Source organism: Pinus tabuliformis, chromosome 3_2, assembly GCF_031772625.1.
Source record: "Pinus tabuliformis cultivar Carrire ecotype Pingquan chromosome 3_2, CPIR1, whole genome shotgun sequence".
NCBI classification, from domain to species: Eukaryota; Viridiplantae; Streptophyta; class Pinopsida; order Pinales; family Pinaceae; genus Pinus; species Pinus tabuliformis.
In genome coordinates this window covers 1,048,239,175-1,048,257,237 of record NC_142302.1, presented here as the reverse complement: position 1 = coordinate 1,048,257,237, position 18,063 = coordinate 1,048,239,175, and the positions used below count along the sequence as shown (strand labels likewise).

Here is an 18,063-nt window from a genome sequence, read left to right as displayed (position 1 = left end):
CTGTAGAGACAGAGCCGAGGTAGAGGGAATCACTACCTTGACAGAATTATAGCCAAAGAAATCTAGATCCGGGTTGCAGCAACAAAGGAGGATTAGAGAGGAGTGATTCGACATTTGGCCAGAGGATTTCCGTGAAGGAAATCAGGACTCAAAGGGAGTCTAGAGGAGCTTGTTCCTTAGAGGGTTTCTTGCGCCAAAGAAATCCAGATCCAAGTCTTGTTGGATTAGCAGCAGGAGAGGGAGAAGAGAACCTGTCCTATATTTGTTGAGCAGAGATGGTAGTCAATGGACTGAGGGATCAGGACAGATTGGATGGAGCTTCCAATTTTGTCATCTGGAAGGCCAGGATCCTAGCAATCCTAGACAAAAATCACATCAAGGACTATGCCTTGAAAGTAGTTATTGTTTCGGTCGATGCTGATCCGTTAAAATAGTACGAGGAGGCCCAAGCGAAGGCCAAGTGCATGATCCTACATGTGGTCAAGGATCATGTAGTACCACAGATTGCTGAGAAGGAAACAAGAAGGGGATGTGGGAGGTGCTGACCACCTTGTACCAGGGCACTTCCGTCCAATGGAAGCTGCTATTAGAAAATCAGTTGAGACAGTACCAGATGCAGAAGGGAGAAGAGATCGATCCCTTCCTCCTTAGGTTGCAAGGGATTCGCGACATGTTGACTTCCATGGGGTCTACACCAGATCTTGAGTTCATGGTCAGGACTGCATTGAATGCAGTCACTGACGACTGGGAGACATTTGCCCAAAGTATCTTGGGCAGAGCGACTCTCCCCAATTGGGAGGAGATGTGGGCAGCTCTTCAACGAGAAGAGATCAGCAGGTTGACCAAGGTAGGGAGTGCAACAAAGGAGCCCGAGTTAAGAAGGAGGAGGAGGAGGATGCAGTTCTCACATCATTGGGATAGCAAGGGCAGCAAAAGAGAAAGAAGAATGATATTTCCAAGGTCAGATGCTTCAAGTATGGGGAACTTGGACATTTCGCAACTCAGTGCCCTCGGAAGAAGGGCAAGGAGGAGGCTTCTGATTTGAAGGTTGCTCCAACGAAAGGTGATAGGGAAGGCGAGGATGACGATTGTACCATGAGTGCTCATGCGCCTCTAGAGAAGAAGTGGGGCAACATGGAGTTGTAGTCGAGAGGACTACATGATGGGAAGGATCCTTGAGGTGCCCAAACTCTTGGATCACATACGGTTGTGAGAGCCCTCAATGACAGTAGCAAAATGACGGTATTCAGTTGGTGCGAGGGATGATGGAGCGACAGTGGCAGAGCTAGAGTGCCAAAGTCTAAAGCAACACAGTAGAGTGTTGAGCAGTGCGGGAGGCACAAAGCAGATACAACAACAACGCAGTAACATCAGAGGGTCAACACAGATTAGCAGTAGAGGTAGCTTCAACATCACGGGGTATCCAGACTGACCCGCATGTCAACTTTGGGTGGCTTTTTTTAGTTGCTTACTTCTCAACTACTAAGTTGCAGTGCAGCAGTTAGTAGTGGCAGTGTTATGGGCAACATGATGCAACATATTGAGAGGGAGTTGTAGTACAGATGCAGCAATGGCAGTGGCAGTGGCAGTGTCATGGGCAACAATACAGGTTGCAACAGTGCAGTGGATGAAGGGAAACAGGCCAAGCATCAACAACATAGAGGACCGATGTCATGGATCAGTGTGATGCTTCTATTGGGAAATATTGCTAGAGCACATTCCTTGCTAAGAGGGAGTGTTGATTTTGGGTAGCATTAGATGTGCTCTAGCTCCGAAATTTTGTGGATGGGCTAGAATACATGAGATCTCCAAGACTCAGAAATCGTTTGGTGAAATTCCACCCGGATTGCTTTTTTATTAAAATAATTAATATTTTTAATGGGGTTCCTAAGTCTAAACTTAAGAAAAAAAATTATTAATGGGTTATAATAAAAATATGGGTGAGAAGCTTCCAAGAGACGAGGTTCAAGTCTGTTTTAATCTTAGTCGTCGATTAGAGACTTAATCTCGGTCGTTGATTCATCAATAGAAAAAATATAAGAGGAGGCTTGAGGGTCAGTTGGAGAGACACTTGAGAGATCAGTCAGTTTGATTTTTTTGGGGTGTGGTTTGCTGAGAAAATCGAATAGGTGATCTGAGTTGCAGTGAGGGGAAGTTCGGCAGAGGGACTTCAATCCAAGGCCGAAAATACATAGCAGAGATGAAAAGCAATACCAGGAGAGACAATGCAGAAGGAGAGCTCTGACACAGTGTCGCAGTGATGTAGTGATGTAGTGATAGAGTGTCGCAGTGATGTAGTGACACAATGGAGGCCAAGGGGTCTTAGTGACGCAGTGTCGCAGTGAGCAGCTCCTAAAGGAGGTGACACAGTTCCAACACAGAGCTTGGAGCAGCCATTGTTGCCCATCACTGGAAACAACACAGTCACTTGTGGGGTTTGTTCATCTAGGTGTTGGCTGGGTTTATTCTCTGTTGGGTGAGCTAGATTTGGCACCCTAGTTGTATTCAGAAATCTACTTAATAATACAAACCCTCTATATGCTGCACCAGTTTTCCCGCATTGGGTTTTTCTGGGGACGATTGTCCAAAAATAACAGTGTCCCTTGTATATTTGTCTCGTTCTATTTTAGTTCATGATCTGTATGTATGTGTAGTCTGCAATAGTGTTTTCATTGCGATTTAAATAATTAAATAACTTGTTGAATGTGAACAAGTAGGAGATGATAAACCAGTGATTGCAGTAGGATTTTTGATGTGTAGATTTAGAAATTTTGACATACTTTTGGTGACAAGCCCACCAAATAGCTCCATAATAAGAATAATTAGACTCTCAAGAGGGCTAAATGATCAATATAGTGAGTAATTGGGCCTCTAAGAAGGCCTAATGAAGTCCAAGGGGTGCCATGATGTGAAAATTGACTCCAAACATAGTGGAGAAGGGGTTGGCCCCTTGTTTTCCGAGCGAGAACATGTAGTGCTCCCAAGTGGGTGTGGGGGCATAAAGGACATCCTCATGGGTCTCTAAATGGATCGAAGATGCATGTACACCATCTGCAATGGCTAGAATGATGACATAAGCCCTCCCTCTGCAGCAAGAGAGATCCTTTCACTCTGGAACATCTGCCAAGTGGATTGTGCAAGTGTGGAGTCGACTGGGCATGGTGAACCAGGTGCATTATCTTCATTCAAAAGGTGGAATACGAGCAATCCATGAGTGTTGTTGGGGATCCATGAAGTAATCTTTGCTATGTTGGAGGCCCAGGGCTTTCAACACTCACCCTACAAGTGCTAATGTGGCCCTCTAGAGGGCTAGGACCCCGTATAGGGAGACCAAGCCCCAAATGGAGATCCACCTGCCATCTTGCATAAGATCCAATGTGTCCCTTTTGCCCTTCAATACAACAAGTCATTAGAATAATCAAGTAATAAAGCTTACAAATCACAGGATCAATGGGGCACTTCATGGTGGCATGCCTTTCTGTAGTGGGGTTTTGCATGTACAAGTGTCTCCAAGCTCAATCGACGGGTTAACCAAGGAACCTATTAGGTGGTTTCAACCTCTAAAGGGGGTGACATATCAATGGTACATCCCTCAAATGGTAGGTGGCAATGATATAATAATGGAGCGGAGTGGGGATCAAGGGAAAACATCCAAATCACATGTCATGGTTCATGGGTAGCCACAATAAGGGGAAGCCCACACCTAAGTATAGGAGTGTAGGAGAGAGAAAATCGTGGTACATGAGTTACCCTGACCTTTATTTTTCCACCCTTCTTCATATGCCTTTTGCCTTTGATTGATTTTTCTTCATGACTGCTTGGGGCTCCAGGGGATGGAGAACATGATGTGTAATATGTAGTAGTGGATCCCCCCTTGAGGTGGGGCAGACTGACAGTTCATTGTCTACCATGGATAAGGGTAGAGCTCATGTTTAGCTTTTGCGCACTTGCTAAATTTGTCCCGGCCATCTTTTGCATTTTGTGGTACATTTCCTATTGAGACTGACCAAATTATGCTTTTTATTTTCTTTTAGTTGCATCAATGTTTGGGGCATTAGTTTTGGCCCGACCCAAGGTGTGGACAAGGGGAGGGGGAGGCTAACCCTATGTGGACCCAGTGGACACATGTGGACTCAGATGGGAAAACAGAGGAATGGGGCTAAAAAGAGTGGAAGGGGAGTGATGTAGGTGGTATTGAAAAGCGGGACCACGCAATCAAAATCAAGATTTCTTATGTAGTGTCATCCCTAAAGCTAATGGCCAGCAAAGGAGATCCCACGGGACTAGATACATGGGTAACCACATAATCGGGTAGTGGAGACAAGAATACAAGCCTAACCCACTCTTTCCGCCAAATCTCCCCACCAATCCATGTCCAAAAGTGTCCATGACAAGCAAGGAAATTTACTCAATTATACCAATGAAAAGCCATACCTTTGGGGTCGGGAGGCCCACCTTCAAACATACATTCATGACAACTAGTCGAGGGACCACATAGCTAGCTCAGGTGGTGGAGACCATGGCACATTGAGCTATCTAGTGGCTGCAAGTGGTTGTTGGTTGTCGGCTGAGGATCATCTAGGAGAAAACATTTCTCCTATATAAACTACCCTCAGATGGTGAGTAACAGGAACCTTCACCTGTTTAAACCTCTGTAATATTGTCTCGATATACTTTCTTTGGTTTAACCAGAGCTTCCTCTTTGCCCGATATTGTTTAATTTCCATGCTCAAAATATAATCTGTAGCACCAAGATCCTTCATGCCGAATTTGGAGGACAATTGGATCTTCAAATCCTAGATAATTTCTTTGTCATTTCCAATTAGCAACATATCATCCACATACATGACCAAATTGTTGACACCTAATCCGAAACGGATGGGTGAACTGGACAGTCATCTAGAAGATGAACTGATCCGTTTTATTTTTGTATATAAACATGAGTTAGTTAATGAATAAGATCATCAGTTCTTTGCTCCCGCTCATCCTGGAGTTACCCTGGCCTGACATGGTATCAGAGCACAGGTCCCAGAAATAGCTGTAACTCCTGCCTCTGCCAGGTCTCTGCTGCCTCATGAAACCTCTGTCCTGGAGACTGCGAATTTTTTATAAACGTTTGCCTGAATTCGCTGCCCCTCTCTGCGCTGCCTCTGACCTGACATATCTGTCCATATTCCAACGCATCTGCGCATCCGTTTTTCTGCTGCATGGTCAAGGCGCGGGATTTGGTAAAAAAAAAAACAAAAACTAAAATTTTCCTCTGCAATTCACGGGTGAATGGAAGCGAATTTCAGTGGAGACATTCAATTTCAGAGGTTATTACGACATACTCCAACCCCCATCTCATTTGAAATATGACTTTGTATTGCTGCGTTGAAATATGACTGTGGTTTATTACTGCGTATGGTAGAACAGTGTATTGCTGTGTTGAAATATGACTGTGGTTTATTACTGCGTATGGTAGAACAGTGTATTGCTGCGTTGGGTTTATTACTCTACCCCCATCTCACCTGAAATATGACTGTGTATTGCTGCGTTTTTATTGTATCGCTCAGTTTTTAAGAAGAGACCTCAGTTTTATTATTCGCTCAGTGGTATCGCTCAGAGCTCTGATACCAAACTGTGGTATCGCTCAGTTTTTAAGAAGAGACCTCAGTTTTATTATTCGCTCAGTTTTTATTGTAAGAACTGTGGTATCGCTGCGTTTTTATTGTAAGAACTGTGGTATCATTCAGTTATTGTAAGAACTGCTCCTATTGTTGCACGCTCTAACCGCTGCGCCTCTATTCGGTGTAGTAATAAGGAGCCTCAAATTATGGTTTCCGATTATGGTTTGAGATTATTGTAAGTCAAAGTGATATTATTGCAACAGCAAATGGGAATGAAGTTGCAGATTTTTATTATTTGGAATGTTTGAAGTCAAAGTGATGTTATTGCAGCAGTAAATGAAGTTCGATTTTTTCATAAGTCAGCATTATGATATTTAGGGACAAGAAAGAGGATTGCTTGAGATTTTATAAGGCAGAATGATGAAATTTCTGGTTTGTGATTCATATCACGATATCATTTCACCGACAAATAACAACTGTACATTTTGGTTTTACCTCCACTAACCTAGAAGTCTTTTATCAATAGAAGTTTTTTAGCAGAGATATTTTTTTTTACAGAATGCATTCAATCATTTCTATGGTAGGAATAGTTCTCACTGGCAAGGAGAACTATTCAGAATGGTCTCGGATGGTAAAACACACCCTCATCTACAATGAGTTGCGGAAAGGAGTGTGTGTCGGAGAAGAAGACAAAGACCCCTGTGCAGCCTACATCAGATAAAGAACTTGCCATTTGGGAAAACAAGAACAGCAAAGCCTATGCACTGATCGCAACATCTGTAAATGAAGAAGTAAGTCGTCATATTTCATCCTATTCCACTGCCTTTGAAGCTCTACAAAAGCTGAAAGAACTCTATGATACACATTCTGCACTTGAAGTTGTTCAGCTCATGATTAAACTCTTCACTCTTGAACTGAAAAATAATGATCCTCTTGCTCTTGCATCTGAAATAAAGTCTATAATGCATGACATTAAATCCACTAAGGTTGAGCTGGATATCTCTCTTATTGCCTTTCTCAAAGCACTCTATCCTACCTACTCCAATTATCTTGAGTCTTTACAAGCAAATGGAAATCTTAAAGATATAACCTTTGACTCTCTTGTGAAAAAGTTTGCTGAAAGAGAGAAAGCCTTTGGAAAGAAAACAGTCCCTGAATCTTCTGAAGAGACTGTTTGCCTTGCTCATAAAGAAAAGCATCCTGCTCAAGATTCTACAAGAGGAAGAGGTGGACGAAGAGGAAGAGGAAGATACTTCAGAGGCAGGGGGGGCAGACATCCTCAAGCAGAAAAGGCAGATTTGCATTGCATTCGCTGCAAACGAAATGGATCACATGATGCTTCTACATGCAAGCTACCATGGGACAAGATTGAGCAGAGAAGAAATCAGCAGAAAGGTAAAACTGATGACACAGACAAAGGTAAAGCACCTGAATCCGCTCACTATATTGAGGCACAATGTAACATTGGAGTAAATGAAGATTTGTTTAATGCTTCACTTGCTTCTTCGAAAAATGACTGGTTGCTTGATTCAGGAGCAACCTGTCATATGACTCATATGAAAGATTTTTTTGAAGAGTTCACTGACAATGTTGATGGAGCAGTATACTTTGCAGATCAGTCAAAAATCAAGCCATCAGGGCTTGGCACAATCAGGCTTAAACTGCCTGGTCTTCCAGACTTTCTTCTGGATCATGTTCTATATCTCCCACAACTCAAGAGAAACTTGCTGTCCCTGGTCCACATCCGCCAGCAAGGTCACTCCATTCACATGTTTGATGGCAAGCTTGAGGTAAGAAAGGCATCTGACCACTCACTTGTCATGAGGGGTATAGAAGAAGAAAGACTTCTTAAACTGCAAGGAACCTCTGCTCATGCACAACATTTTTCATATATTTCTCATCATGAAGAAGGTACACTTCCATCAAGTTTATTATGGCATGCTAGATTTGGACATTTAAACTATGATAGTCTCCGCTTGTTGAAGAAAAATGGTGTTGCTGGTTTGCCTACAATTCCTAGAAAACATAAGCAATGTGATGCTTGCATTCTAGGAAAGCATAGCAAACAGTCTTTTCATGATTCACATTCAAGAGCACATAGGAAGCTTGAACTCATTCATTCAGATTTATGTGGTCCAATGCCTGTTTCTTCTGCAAATGGAAATAAATATATCATGACATTTATTGATGATTACACCAGAATGTGTTGGGTTTATTTTTTGAAGAACAAATCTGATGCTTTTCAAACATTCAAGAATTTTCATAAATGGATTGAAAATGATGCACAATCTCATATTGGGTCTATTCGCACTGATAATGGAAAAGAATATACATCAAATGAATTTGAACACTATCTTCGCCAACATGGGATTAAACATCAAACAACTGTGCCTTATAATCCTCAACAGAATGGTGTAGCTGAAAGAATGAACAGAACAATTTTGAATATGGTACGATCCATGCTTTTCTTCAAAAATGTAAAGACAATGTTTTGGGCTGATGCTGTTCTATGTGCTGCATATATAAAGAATAGATGTCCATCTAGTGCTATAAGAAACAAGACTCCTTATGAATTGTGGTATGGACATGTTCCTTCGGTAAAACATCTCAGGATTTTTGGTTCCACCTGTTATGCTTTAATACCAAAGGTACATAGAAACAAACTTGGTGCTAGAAGTCGTAAGTGTATCTTCCTGGGGTATTCAAACACATCTAAAGCATACCGCCTCTATGATGAAGTAAATAAAAAGTTTGTTTTATCTAGAGATGTCATTTTTCTTGAATCATCCAAATCTGACAGTGTTGTTGAGCGGCAACTTGATCGCTTGGATAGATTCACAAAACCGAAATCATTCCAAGAGTTTGATAATCAGATTCCACATCTTGAAGGGGGGGTTCCTATACTAGATCAACATGTGGAATCTCCTTCTGAAGAACAATCTCCCCTGCATGACACTCCAACAACGGATGAGTGTAATTGATAGAATTGGGAGACTTAATCTTTGATTCAGTCCCAACTCAATCAACAGAACAGCCTGGACCATCTCAGAAAGGTCCCCCAAAGTGGCTGACAAAGACACTTGAAAGTGTTCATCCTGATGAAATTGGAAAAACAGGAACCAGAAATACAAATCGACAAGATGGAGGTGATGTAGATAACTCTAATTCACCTGTTGATATGGATGTTACTTATGATTGTGAATTGAACTTGTCTACAGATTTTGAACCAACTTCCTTCAAAGAAGCTGCTTCTCATGATGAATGGAAAGAAGCAATGCAGAAGGAGTATGATGCCCTCATAAAGAATGGCACTTGGACGCTGGTTGATCCTCCATTTGGAACCAAACCAATTGGCTGCAAGTGGGTCTACAAGAACAAGTACAAAGCTGATGGCTCACTTGACAAGCACAAAGCTAGGCTTGTGGCAAAAGGTTTTGCACAGAAGGAAGGGGTCGATTATGAGGAAACTTTTGCTCCCACAGCAAAATGGGCCACCATCCGGACACTCTTTGCACTAGCTGCTCAGAACGGTTGGAAAGTCCATCAAATGGATGTAAAAACTGCATTCTTGAATGGAGACCTAAAAGAGAATGTTTTTATGTCCCATCCAGAAGGATTTGCTGTGAAAGGACATGAACACAAAGTATGCAAACTTGTGAAGTCCTTGTATGGCCTCAAACAAGCACCACGAGCCTGGTATGAAAAACTAACTGAGCATCTTCTGAAACTCAACTTCAAACATTTTGATCTTGATGATGCAACTTTATTTGTCAAGAAAGTTGGCAAAACAGTTGTATATCTTGTGGTATATGTAGATGATCTTTTAATGACAGGGAACAATGAAAGCTATATTGCATCCATAAAGAAAGAATTAGGAAAAAATTTTGAAATGACTGATTTGGGCTATGTTCATTACTATCTTGGCATTGAAGTAACCCAACATCCAAAGTCCATATTTCTTTCTCAAAAGAAATACATTGGAGATTTGTTAAACAGATTTGGCATGACAGAGTGCAATCCCCTTTGTACTCCAATGGAACAAAACTTGAAGCTCACATCTATTGAAGGAAAGGAATTTGAGGATGCAACAAAGTATAGACAGCTTGTAGGAAGTCTCATCTACCTCACTACTACCAGACCAGACATTTCATTTGCTGTTGGAATCCTCTCCAGGTTCATGCAAAAGCCTTGTGAGGGACATTGGTCTGCTGCAAAAAGAGTTCTAAGGTACTTGAAGGGAACTCAAGACCTTGGAATCAAGTATACACAGGTGGACGACTTCAACTTGATTGGATACTCTGATTCAGAGTTCGATGGAGACAAAGAAACTGGGGTATCTACTTCAGGATATGCTATGAGTCTTGGATCAGGAGTTGTCTCCTGGAGATCATGCAAACAATCAGTACCAGCAGATTCCACAACAGAAGAAGAATATGTGGCAGCAGCTGAAGCAACGAAAGAAATTGTGTGGCTCAGGAAAATTCTTGAAGATTTGCAAGTAAAACAAATACAATCAACTCCACTCATGATTGATAACACATTTGCAATAAAGTTGGCCAAGAACCCAAAGTTCCATGATCGTACTAAGCACATCAATACTAAATATCATCTGATCCGACATCATGTTGAGGCCAAAACAATCCATCTTCGTCATTGTTCCACAAACGAGCAAATTGCAGACATCTTCACCAAAGCGCTTGGAAGAGAAAAGCTTGAAAGATTCAGAACGATGCTTGGACTCACCAACATCCCTTCAGATTAAGGGGGGGAATGTTGACACCTAATCCGAAACGGATGGGTGAACTGGACAGTCATCTAGAAGATGAACTGATCCGTTTTATTTTTGTATATAAACATGAGCTAGTTAATGAATAAGATCATCAGTTCTTTGCTCCCGCTCATCCTGGAGTTACCCTGGCCTGACACAAATAAATAACACGGTCACCAATTAATTTAAAATACACTCAGTGATCTGCTTTGCTCCTTGTGAAGCCAAGTCCCCGTATATATGTATCAAATTTTTGATACCACATCTTTGGTGACTGCTTTAACCCATGTAGAGACCTTTTTAATCTGCATACCAATTCTTTCTTACCTTTCACCACAAAGCCTTTTGGTTGCTTCATGGAGATCTCTTCTTCCAGACCTCCATGAAGAAATGTTGTCTTCACATCTATCTGTTCTACCTTAAAATCAAAATTAACAGCAACAGACAATCTAATAGGAGAAAAACTTGGCAACAAGAGAAAAAATATCATCAAAATCAATTCCTGGCATCTGGGAATAACTTTTTGCTACCAACTAAGCTTTGTTTTTCTCCACCTTGCCTTCTGCATTCTTTTTCTTAAACACCCATTCGTTGCCAATGGGTTTTCTTCTAGCCAGTAACTCCACCAGATCCTAAGCTTCATTTTTGTCCAAGGCTTCAATTTCTTCAACCATGGCCTTTTTTCTAAACTTTTCCATCATCTGAATCCATTGCCTCCCTGACAGTTCTTGGATCATCATCAGTAATAGATAAAAAAAATTGAACAGAAGGTATATGGACTATACCTCTTTCGCTGCCTTTTCTCTCGAAATGATGTCCTCAACACTGTGTGGCTCTTCCTCTTCTAATTCTTGTTCCTATGCAAAGTCTGATTCTTCCTCCTTCATCTCGAACTCTATCTTCTTTCACTTCTCTAAACACCACATTTCGACTCTACACAACCTTCCTTGTTTATCAATTCCAAATCTTGTAACCTTTTAAACCATCCTTATATCCAATAAAGATGCACATGTCAGATTTATTATCTAACTTGGTTCTTTTCTCCTTTGGAACATGTACATATGCATCATAGCCAAATAACCTGAGATGTGAGAGAGTGTTTCTAACCAGTCCATACCTCATGTGGAGTCTTATCTTCCAATGCTGATGAAGGTGATCTATTAAACAGGTAACATGCAGTATCCACTGTCTCTGTGCGGAATTATTGTCTTAACTCGACACCACTGAGCATGCTTCTTGCCTTTTCCATCAACGTCCTGTTCATTTTTTCTACAATTCCATTTTGTTGAGCTGTGTATGGAGTAGTCTTTTGTCGGGCTATACCACACTTCTTACAGAACTCTTCGAATTCCTTCTTGCAAAACTCTCCACCATTATCTTTCCTTATCACTGTAATCTTCTTCTTTGTCTGATTTTCCACCAGAGCTTGAAATTATTTAAACCTGTCAAAGACTTCAAATTTCTTCCTGAGGAAATATATCCATGTATTCCTTGAGAAATGATCTATAAATGAGACATAGTACATAGACTTACCCAGTGATGGAACTGACACAGGTCTAAACACATCACTGTGCACAAGCTTTAATATCCCTTTTGCCCTCTTAGCACTAAAGGGGAAACTCACCTGATTCTACTTCCCATATACACAATGTTCACAAAAATCGAAATCTAAGTTGCAGGAAACGTGGCCCTAGGGGGCGTTTCGCCAGGGGAAACGAAACGAAACGCGTTTCCCCGTACCGTACGGCCTGGAAACGCGTTTCCGACCGTACGGCCACGTTTCCCGAAACGGAAACGTGGCCGTACGGCTGGAAACGCGTTTCCAAGCCGTACGGGCCATGTTTCCCCCAAAAAAACATTTGTTTTTTAATTTTTTTTTCTAATGTAGATCTCTTACATTTGTTTGCCCTAGTGTTGATATGCAGTTCATGGTAATGTTAAATTCTTAAAGTAAAAGTGATATTCTCCTTTGTTTTTTATTTTCATCCTTTTACTTAAATTTTTAACATTACCATGAAATGACTCAGGATGTTTGAGAGTGGTTTCGTCGTCATTGGATTTCATATGGAGAAAGTAGAATTTTAGATCTTACTCAAAATCCAGCAGACTTATCTGTTTTTCAGGATTTCAGGATTGGGGGGATTTCAATGTTTCCATTGGATTTTATCATGTACTAGGGTATGGAACTTGTATTTATCGAGAGAACAAAGCCCTCTATGCAGGGGAGACTCCCAATAATCAAGAGAATGTAGGGTACTAGGGTATGAAACTTGTATTTAATCAAGAGCACTAAGGTCATTCGACTATGTAGGAGGAGACTCCCAATCAACCACGAGACAAAAAATTAGAAATTTCTCGTGGCTGATTTTGGATATTTCTATTTTCATTATGTGATTATTCATGAGTAAATGTGATGTAAATTTAGATACTTATAGTCTATGCATTGACAATTGACAATTTTATCATAATGTAATAAATTAGAATGTATCATATATGCTTTATGATTGCACATATTTCTTAAATTCCTAATATATATATATATATATATATATATTCGCGTTTCCCCGTTTCCAAAATTTGGGGAGGTCGCGTTTCGTATCGCTTCCCGTTTCGGAAACTCGTACCCGTTTCCCCGTTTCGTGCAACCTTGATCGAAATCTAGAGAGAAATTAGACATATCTTCTACCATACGATTACCATACAACATTCGAATCCCTTCTCTTCAATATATACAAGTCTTTGATGCCACACCATAGTGTTTTCTCTAGAGACCACTAGATTTTCTGCTCCACTTTCAAGAACCACAGAATTGTTACACCCTTCAATAACAATGCTACCCAGAAGCTTGTACAAAGTTCCAATCCGAACTCCCCTCATCAATACCAGTGCTCCCCAAACCATCTTGCAAGTATCTTTCTCAAACACTATTTTTACTCCTGCATCATCCATCTTGCTTACATAAATTAAATTTTTCGCTAATGTAGGAATACATAGAACACCAGGAATTGTTCAAATCCTCCCCCCTTGCAACTTTAGCTTGAATTTCTCACTTCCAATGATTTTGGTCTTCCTGTCATCCCCTAGGAAGACATAACCACCATCATATTGCTCGTACTCGCAGAACTAGTCGCTATGGGAAGTCATATGAAATGATGCACTTGAGTCAATCAACCATGCCTCGTGAAGAAGAAGCCAAATACACATCCCACCTTCATCTGAGGTGGTTTTCACTTCTGTAGAAGGAGCATCATTAGATCCTTTTCCTTTCTCAAGAATTTTAGATCTACAATCCTTTTCTTAGTGTCCTTCTTTTTTGCATTTCCAGCGTACCTTTACAGATTTTCCTAGAGATTTAAATTTCCCACTTGAGGACTTATTTCTATTTATGTTTGGGATTGTCTTCTTACAGACAAGGCATCTCCATTCTGGCTCTCCATATTTTTCTGTGTCATCTCTTACAACAACAAGGATGAGACTATTTCATCAAACTTCAAGGTAATTGTATTGCTACCCATAGCAACAACCAAACTATCCCACGCGTCTGATAGAAAACACAACAGACTGATGCACTTATCTTTGTTTGAAATTTTGATATCAACAGATAACAATTGCTTACCACAGTATTGAAGGTGTTTAAATGCTCTGTCTAGGCAAATAGGTCGTTCCATTATTGTGGTGGTCACTGAGTCTCCATCCTTCATCCGCAGGTTATACAATATTTTCCACAGGAATAGTTTGTTCACCAGACACTTAAATTGATACAAAGTCCCTAACTTGTCCCACAAAGCCTTTGTCGTAGCTTCCCTTGATACATTCAACAATATTGAATTTGAGAGACACAATCGTATTTTTCTCTTCACCTTCCGATTTAACTTCGCAGAGTGTTTTGCTGACATTCTAGTTGGTGTCATACCTAGATCTACAACAATCCACTGATCTCTGTCCACTAACAGATCCTCCATCTTGAGCATCCATAGCTCAAAACTCTGTCCATTGAATTTATCGATCTCTATCTTTCCACTATTTGCCATCTCCTTTCATCACAAGAATCGATTCTGCAAATCTCCCACTATAACAGGGTCTACCACACGTCCAAGCAAAACCCCTCAATCGTAAAGGTGCCGCCTTGAAGCTGAAACAACTATGATACTAGATGTAGGGCTTAACCTTGTACAAAAATGACCTACAAACAAATTCTTAAAAAATAGAAAATATACAATGGTGAGAATTGAAAATATACACAAATATTTTCTCCTAGAACCAAAACTAGGAAAACCAGATTGATTTTTCATTATATTCTTTTCAATGTTACAATACATTATATACATGCTGAAGCGTTCATAAAAACCTTAATCCATTAACCCTGGATTAAAACAACCATAGTTCTCTTGACTGGACCTATAAAATACCATGGGTTAAAAACATCATGCCCAAAACCATGTGCAAAAACCATGTATAAAACCATGGGTAAGTCCACCCACCATCTTTGGGTATGCCCAACTATTATTAGGTCCGCATAAAAAAATCTCGAGGCAGTGCTTCGGATCTCGTGCAAGGGGGCTACCACCCCCCGTTGCCTAGCGCAACGTAACAGCGCCTAGGCCTAGTTGTGAAAAGAATATAACACATACCCAACACCCGTGTCATATTCCCCCATTACTAACAGATACATGTTTTTTGCTTACCTATTGTGTTGTATTGTCGTATTTGGCCTCATATTGTAGTATTTGGCCTTTCTGAAAATTTGTTCCATCCCTTTCTCCCATGTTTCCTTTTCCGTGCAACTTAAGTTTGAAGAGAAGAATGTCAGATTAAGGTTTACCTTATATGGCCAATCTCCCTTAAGTTGGGATTAGCTTCTTGCTTTTACCCTGTCATACCGTGGGGACTTTTCTAATAGTATGTTTGATGAGCAATATTGGGCTGAGATGCTTAATTTTTGCTGAATTTTGCCTATCTCGGGTAGATAAGTTTGTTTCTAATCTGTATTAATTAGTGGTTGAGTGTATTGTTATATCCCAAGTATTTGGAATTAAATGAAAACATGATTAAATATCTATTAAAAAAAGAAAAGTTTTTCTCTTTACTCGTTTAACAAATTTATTTCGTTGCCTACAGGTTGTCATTGATACCCCTCAGGAGGGAGAAGCAGAGTCTGAGCTTACTGCGAGAGCTGCTGTGATGTAATTGTTTAGCTTGAAGAAGATAAGCTAATGAGAGTTAATGGAAAGAGCCATTCATTTTACACCATACAAAGAAGAATTGGAAATTGTAATCTATGCACTATTATCATTGGCCAACAATGTGGCTCCAGTGAAAACCCTTCTGGGTTGGGTGCAACATATAGGACTAGCAGAAAATTAGTGTACAGAAACTTGCTCGAGCTGTGCTCGTGGTTGTAAGCACAAAACAGATGCAATTGTAGTTTCATCCATTCATTTATTGTGTAACAGTCATCTTCATTTGATTATATCATCCAAGATGTGAGGCATGCCATGAGCATTATATCTCAACATAGGCAAAAGTTGCACCAGAGAAGCTGCTGTTGTACTGGCCCATGTGTTTTCTTCTATTTTTTGTTTTCTTCTATTTCAGAGTGCGTAGTTCAATTTTAGAAATGGATCAAAATATCTGGTATACCTCATGAGCAGTTAAAAGAATCCCATGCATGTAGACACTGAATTTGCTTTGGAATTGCTGTAAGAATCAATAGCATCATACTGTTTACTATGTATTAAGCATAAGAAGAGATTCATCTGAACTGTGCACATGTTAATACACTGTTATAAATATACTTACGTGAGACAAAGTTACACCCTTCAAAAAAAGAAAATGTAGGTGAAGAAATTAAAAAAAAAAAAAAAAAAAAAAAAAATTGGAATAAAGTACAAACATAACACATGCTTAGGTACGTTTATCTATTCAGTAAATTGAGTGTTTTCAATTCCTATATGTTTAGAAGGCATTATTCTTACTTTCGAGTAAGATTGGGTACAGAGTCTTTTCGATGGAAAAACAGAAAGAGTTTTTGGAATTCGTATAGCTGGGGTTTTTATACGGACCTAGGGTTTTAATAAATGTGGATTAAAATAAATAAGTTATGTTGGCAATCAGGGGAACCACTACTATGAAAGAGTATATTTATTGTGCAAAGAGAACATGTGTACATATGTGTTAGTAATGTTGACACCTAATACTTAAGGATTGGGAAAATATTTTGTAAATATGTATATACAAAATAATAAGATGAAGAGACCTTAGAAAGTGAATCTCAAGGGTCTTTCTCTTATGTATATGTTAACGATACTTGAGAGAAATTCCACTATTCATGGAGTTACCAAACTTGGTCTGACATGGTATCATAGTGCAGGGCTACAAGTCTTATTTTAGCCTAGTAACTCTTTTCTACTAATACTTTTCTGCTCCCCCTCAGAATTGTCTTTGCTCTTTGTTGTGACCGTTGCATCTATTGAGAGTTGTCCCTACTCTATGTTGCGGCTGTTGCATCTATTGAGAGTTGTCCAAGATCTCTTCATATTCTCTGTGTTGAATGTAGAGTGGGAATACAACGCTGAATGGTGCGTGTGATACATTTGCTTTGTATGTCTTTCTACTCTTTGCGATGAAGGTCAGTGCCTTGGATGAATGTAAGAAAGAAAGAAAGAAAGAAAATTATTTTAATGCCCATGAAGCTAAAGATAGCCTATGGGGCAAATTGCTTCTTCATCTAGTTGACGTATTCGGCCCTTTTCTTATGAAGCCTCACAATAAACGCTCCTAGCTTCTTGAGAAACCCTCTCTAAATAGATTATCACAAGAGCTTGCTGCCAGAATATCTGCATAACTTTCCTTCTTGCCTTTGAAGTTTGAAGACTTTGCATTCTAAAATGAAATGTTTTTTTGTTTCTACTTTTCCAGAAGAACAAAAAATACATACTCTTTCATCCCACACTTTTTTTGGCCTTTTCCAGCACCCTGTTTCACAACGGAGTTGATGAGAATTAATCCTTAACTGAGCAATATGAATTTTGGCTCTCCAAGAAATATTGACCTCTATATATGTTTTTTGTTGATGATTATAAGTGGGATTAAATACTTCAATTTAGTACTTTTTTTTTCTCTCTAGATTCTTATTCCAAACATGTTTGTGTAACTTATCCATAACAAAAACTTTTATTATTTACTATTTATGGGACATGTGTTCAACCCCATTTAATAAACCATTTGTTATTTTGCTGCATCCAAATCTTTTTTCTTTTGCACAATATTTCATTAAAGACAACCTTAGGTCATCTGCTCTCTTCCATTTGCTCAATTTGTTAGAATATATTGAACAGTATATGCAGTTTGAACAAAATGAGTATATGCCTCTGCATTGTAAGTTGGAGAGTGTGAAATCTGCAATGATTTCTGATGCGTTGGTTCATATGCATAGTTCATACGTTGGTCGAAGGGAATACAAAACCTTTGGCGTTGTATTGAATTGAATGTCGGAATGGTGAAGTTTATTTATGCATTGGGTTCATTCAAAGTATATTCATATGCGTTGGTTAAAACTCTTGTAATGTGCGTTGAATAATGGACTGTGTCGCATTGGTATTCATTTGAGAGTTGTTAATTCATGTACTGAAACTTTTATATATGTACGACTAGTGGGTTCCATTCATATGCGGATGAAGGCCATAT

At 39.7% G+C, this 18,063-nt stretch overlaps 1 protein-coding gene across 1 annotated transcript in view; it reads left to right on the top strand.

Moving 5' to 3' along the window:
• The window catches only part of LOC149184187 (CLP protease regulatory subunit CLPX1, mitochondrial-like), a 202,646-nt gene extending 186,680 nt beyond the window's left edge, over positions 1-15,966 (top strand). The window contains exon 15 of the mRNA XM_089417418.1: positions 15,496-15,966. Within this exon, the coding sequence (XP_089273544.1) occupies positions 15,496-15,564 (69 nt within the window). The 3' untranslated portion in view covers positions 15,565-15,966. The remainder of the gene's footprint in view (positions 1-15,495) is intronic.
• The last annotated feature ends 2,097 nt before the right edge of the window (positions 15,967-18,063 follow it).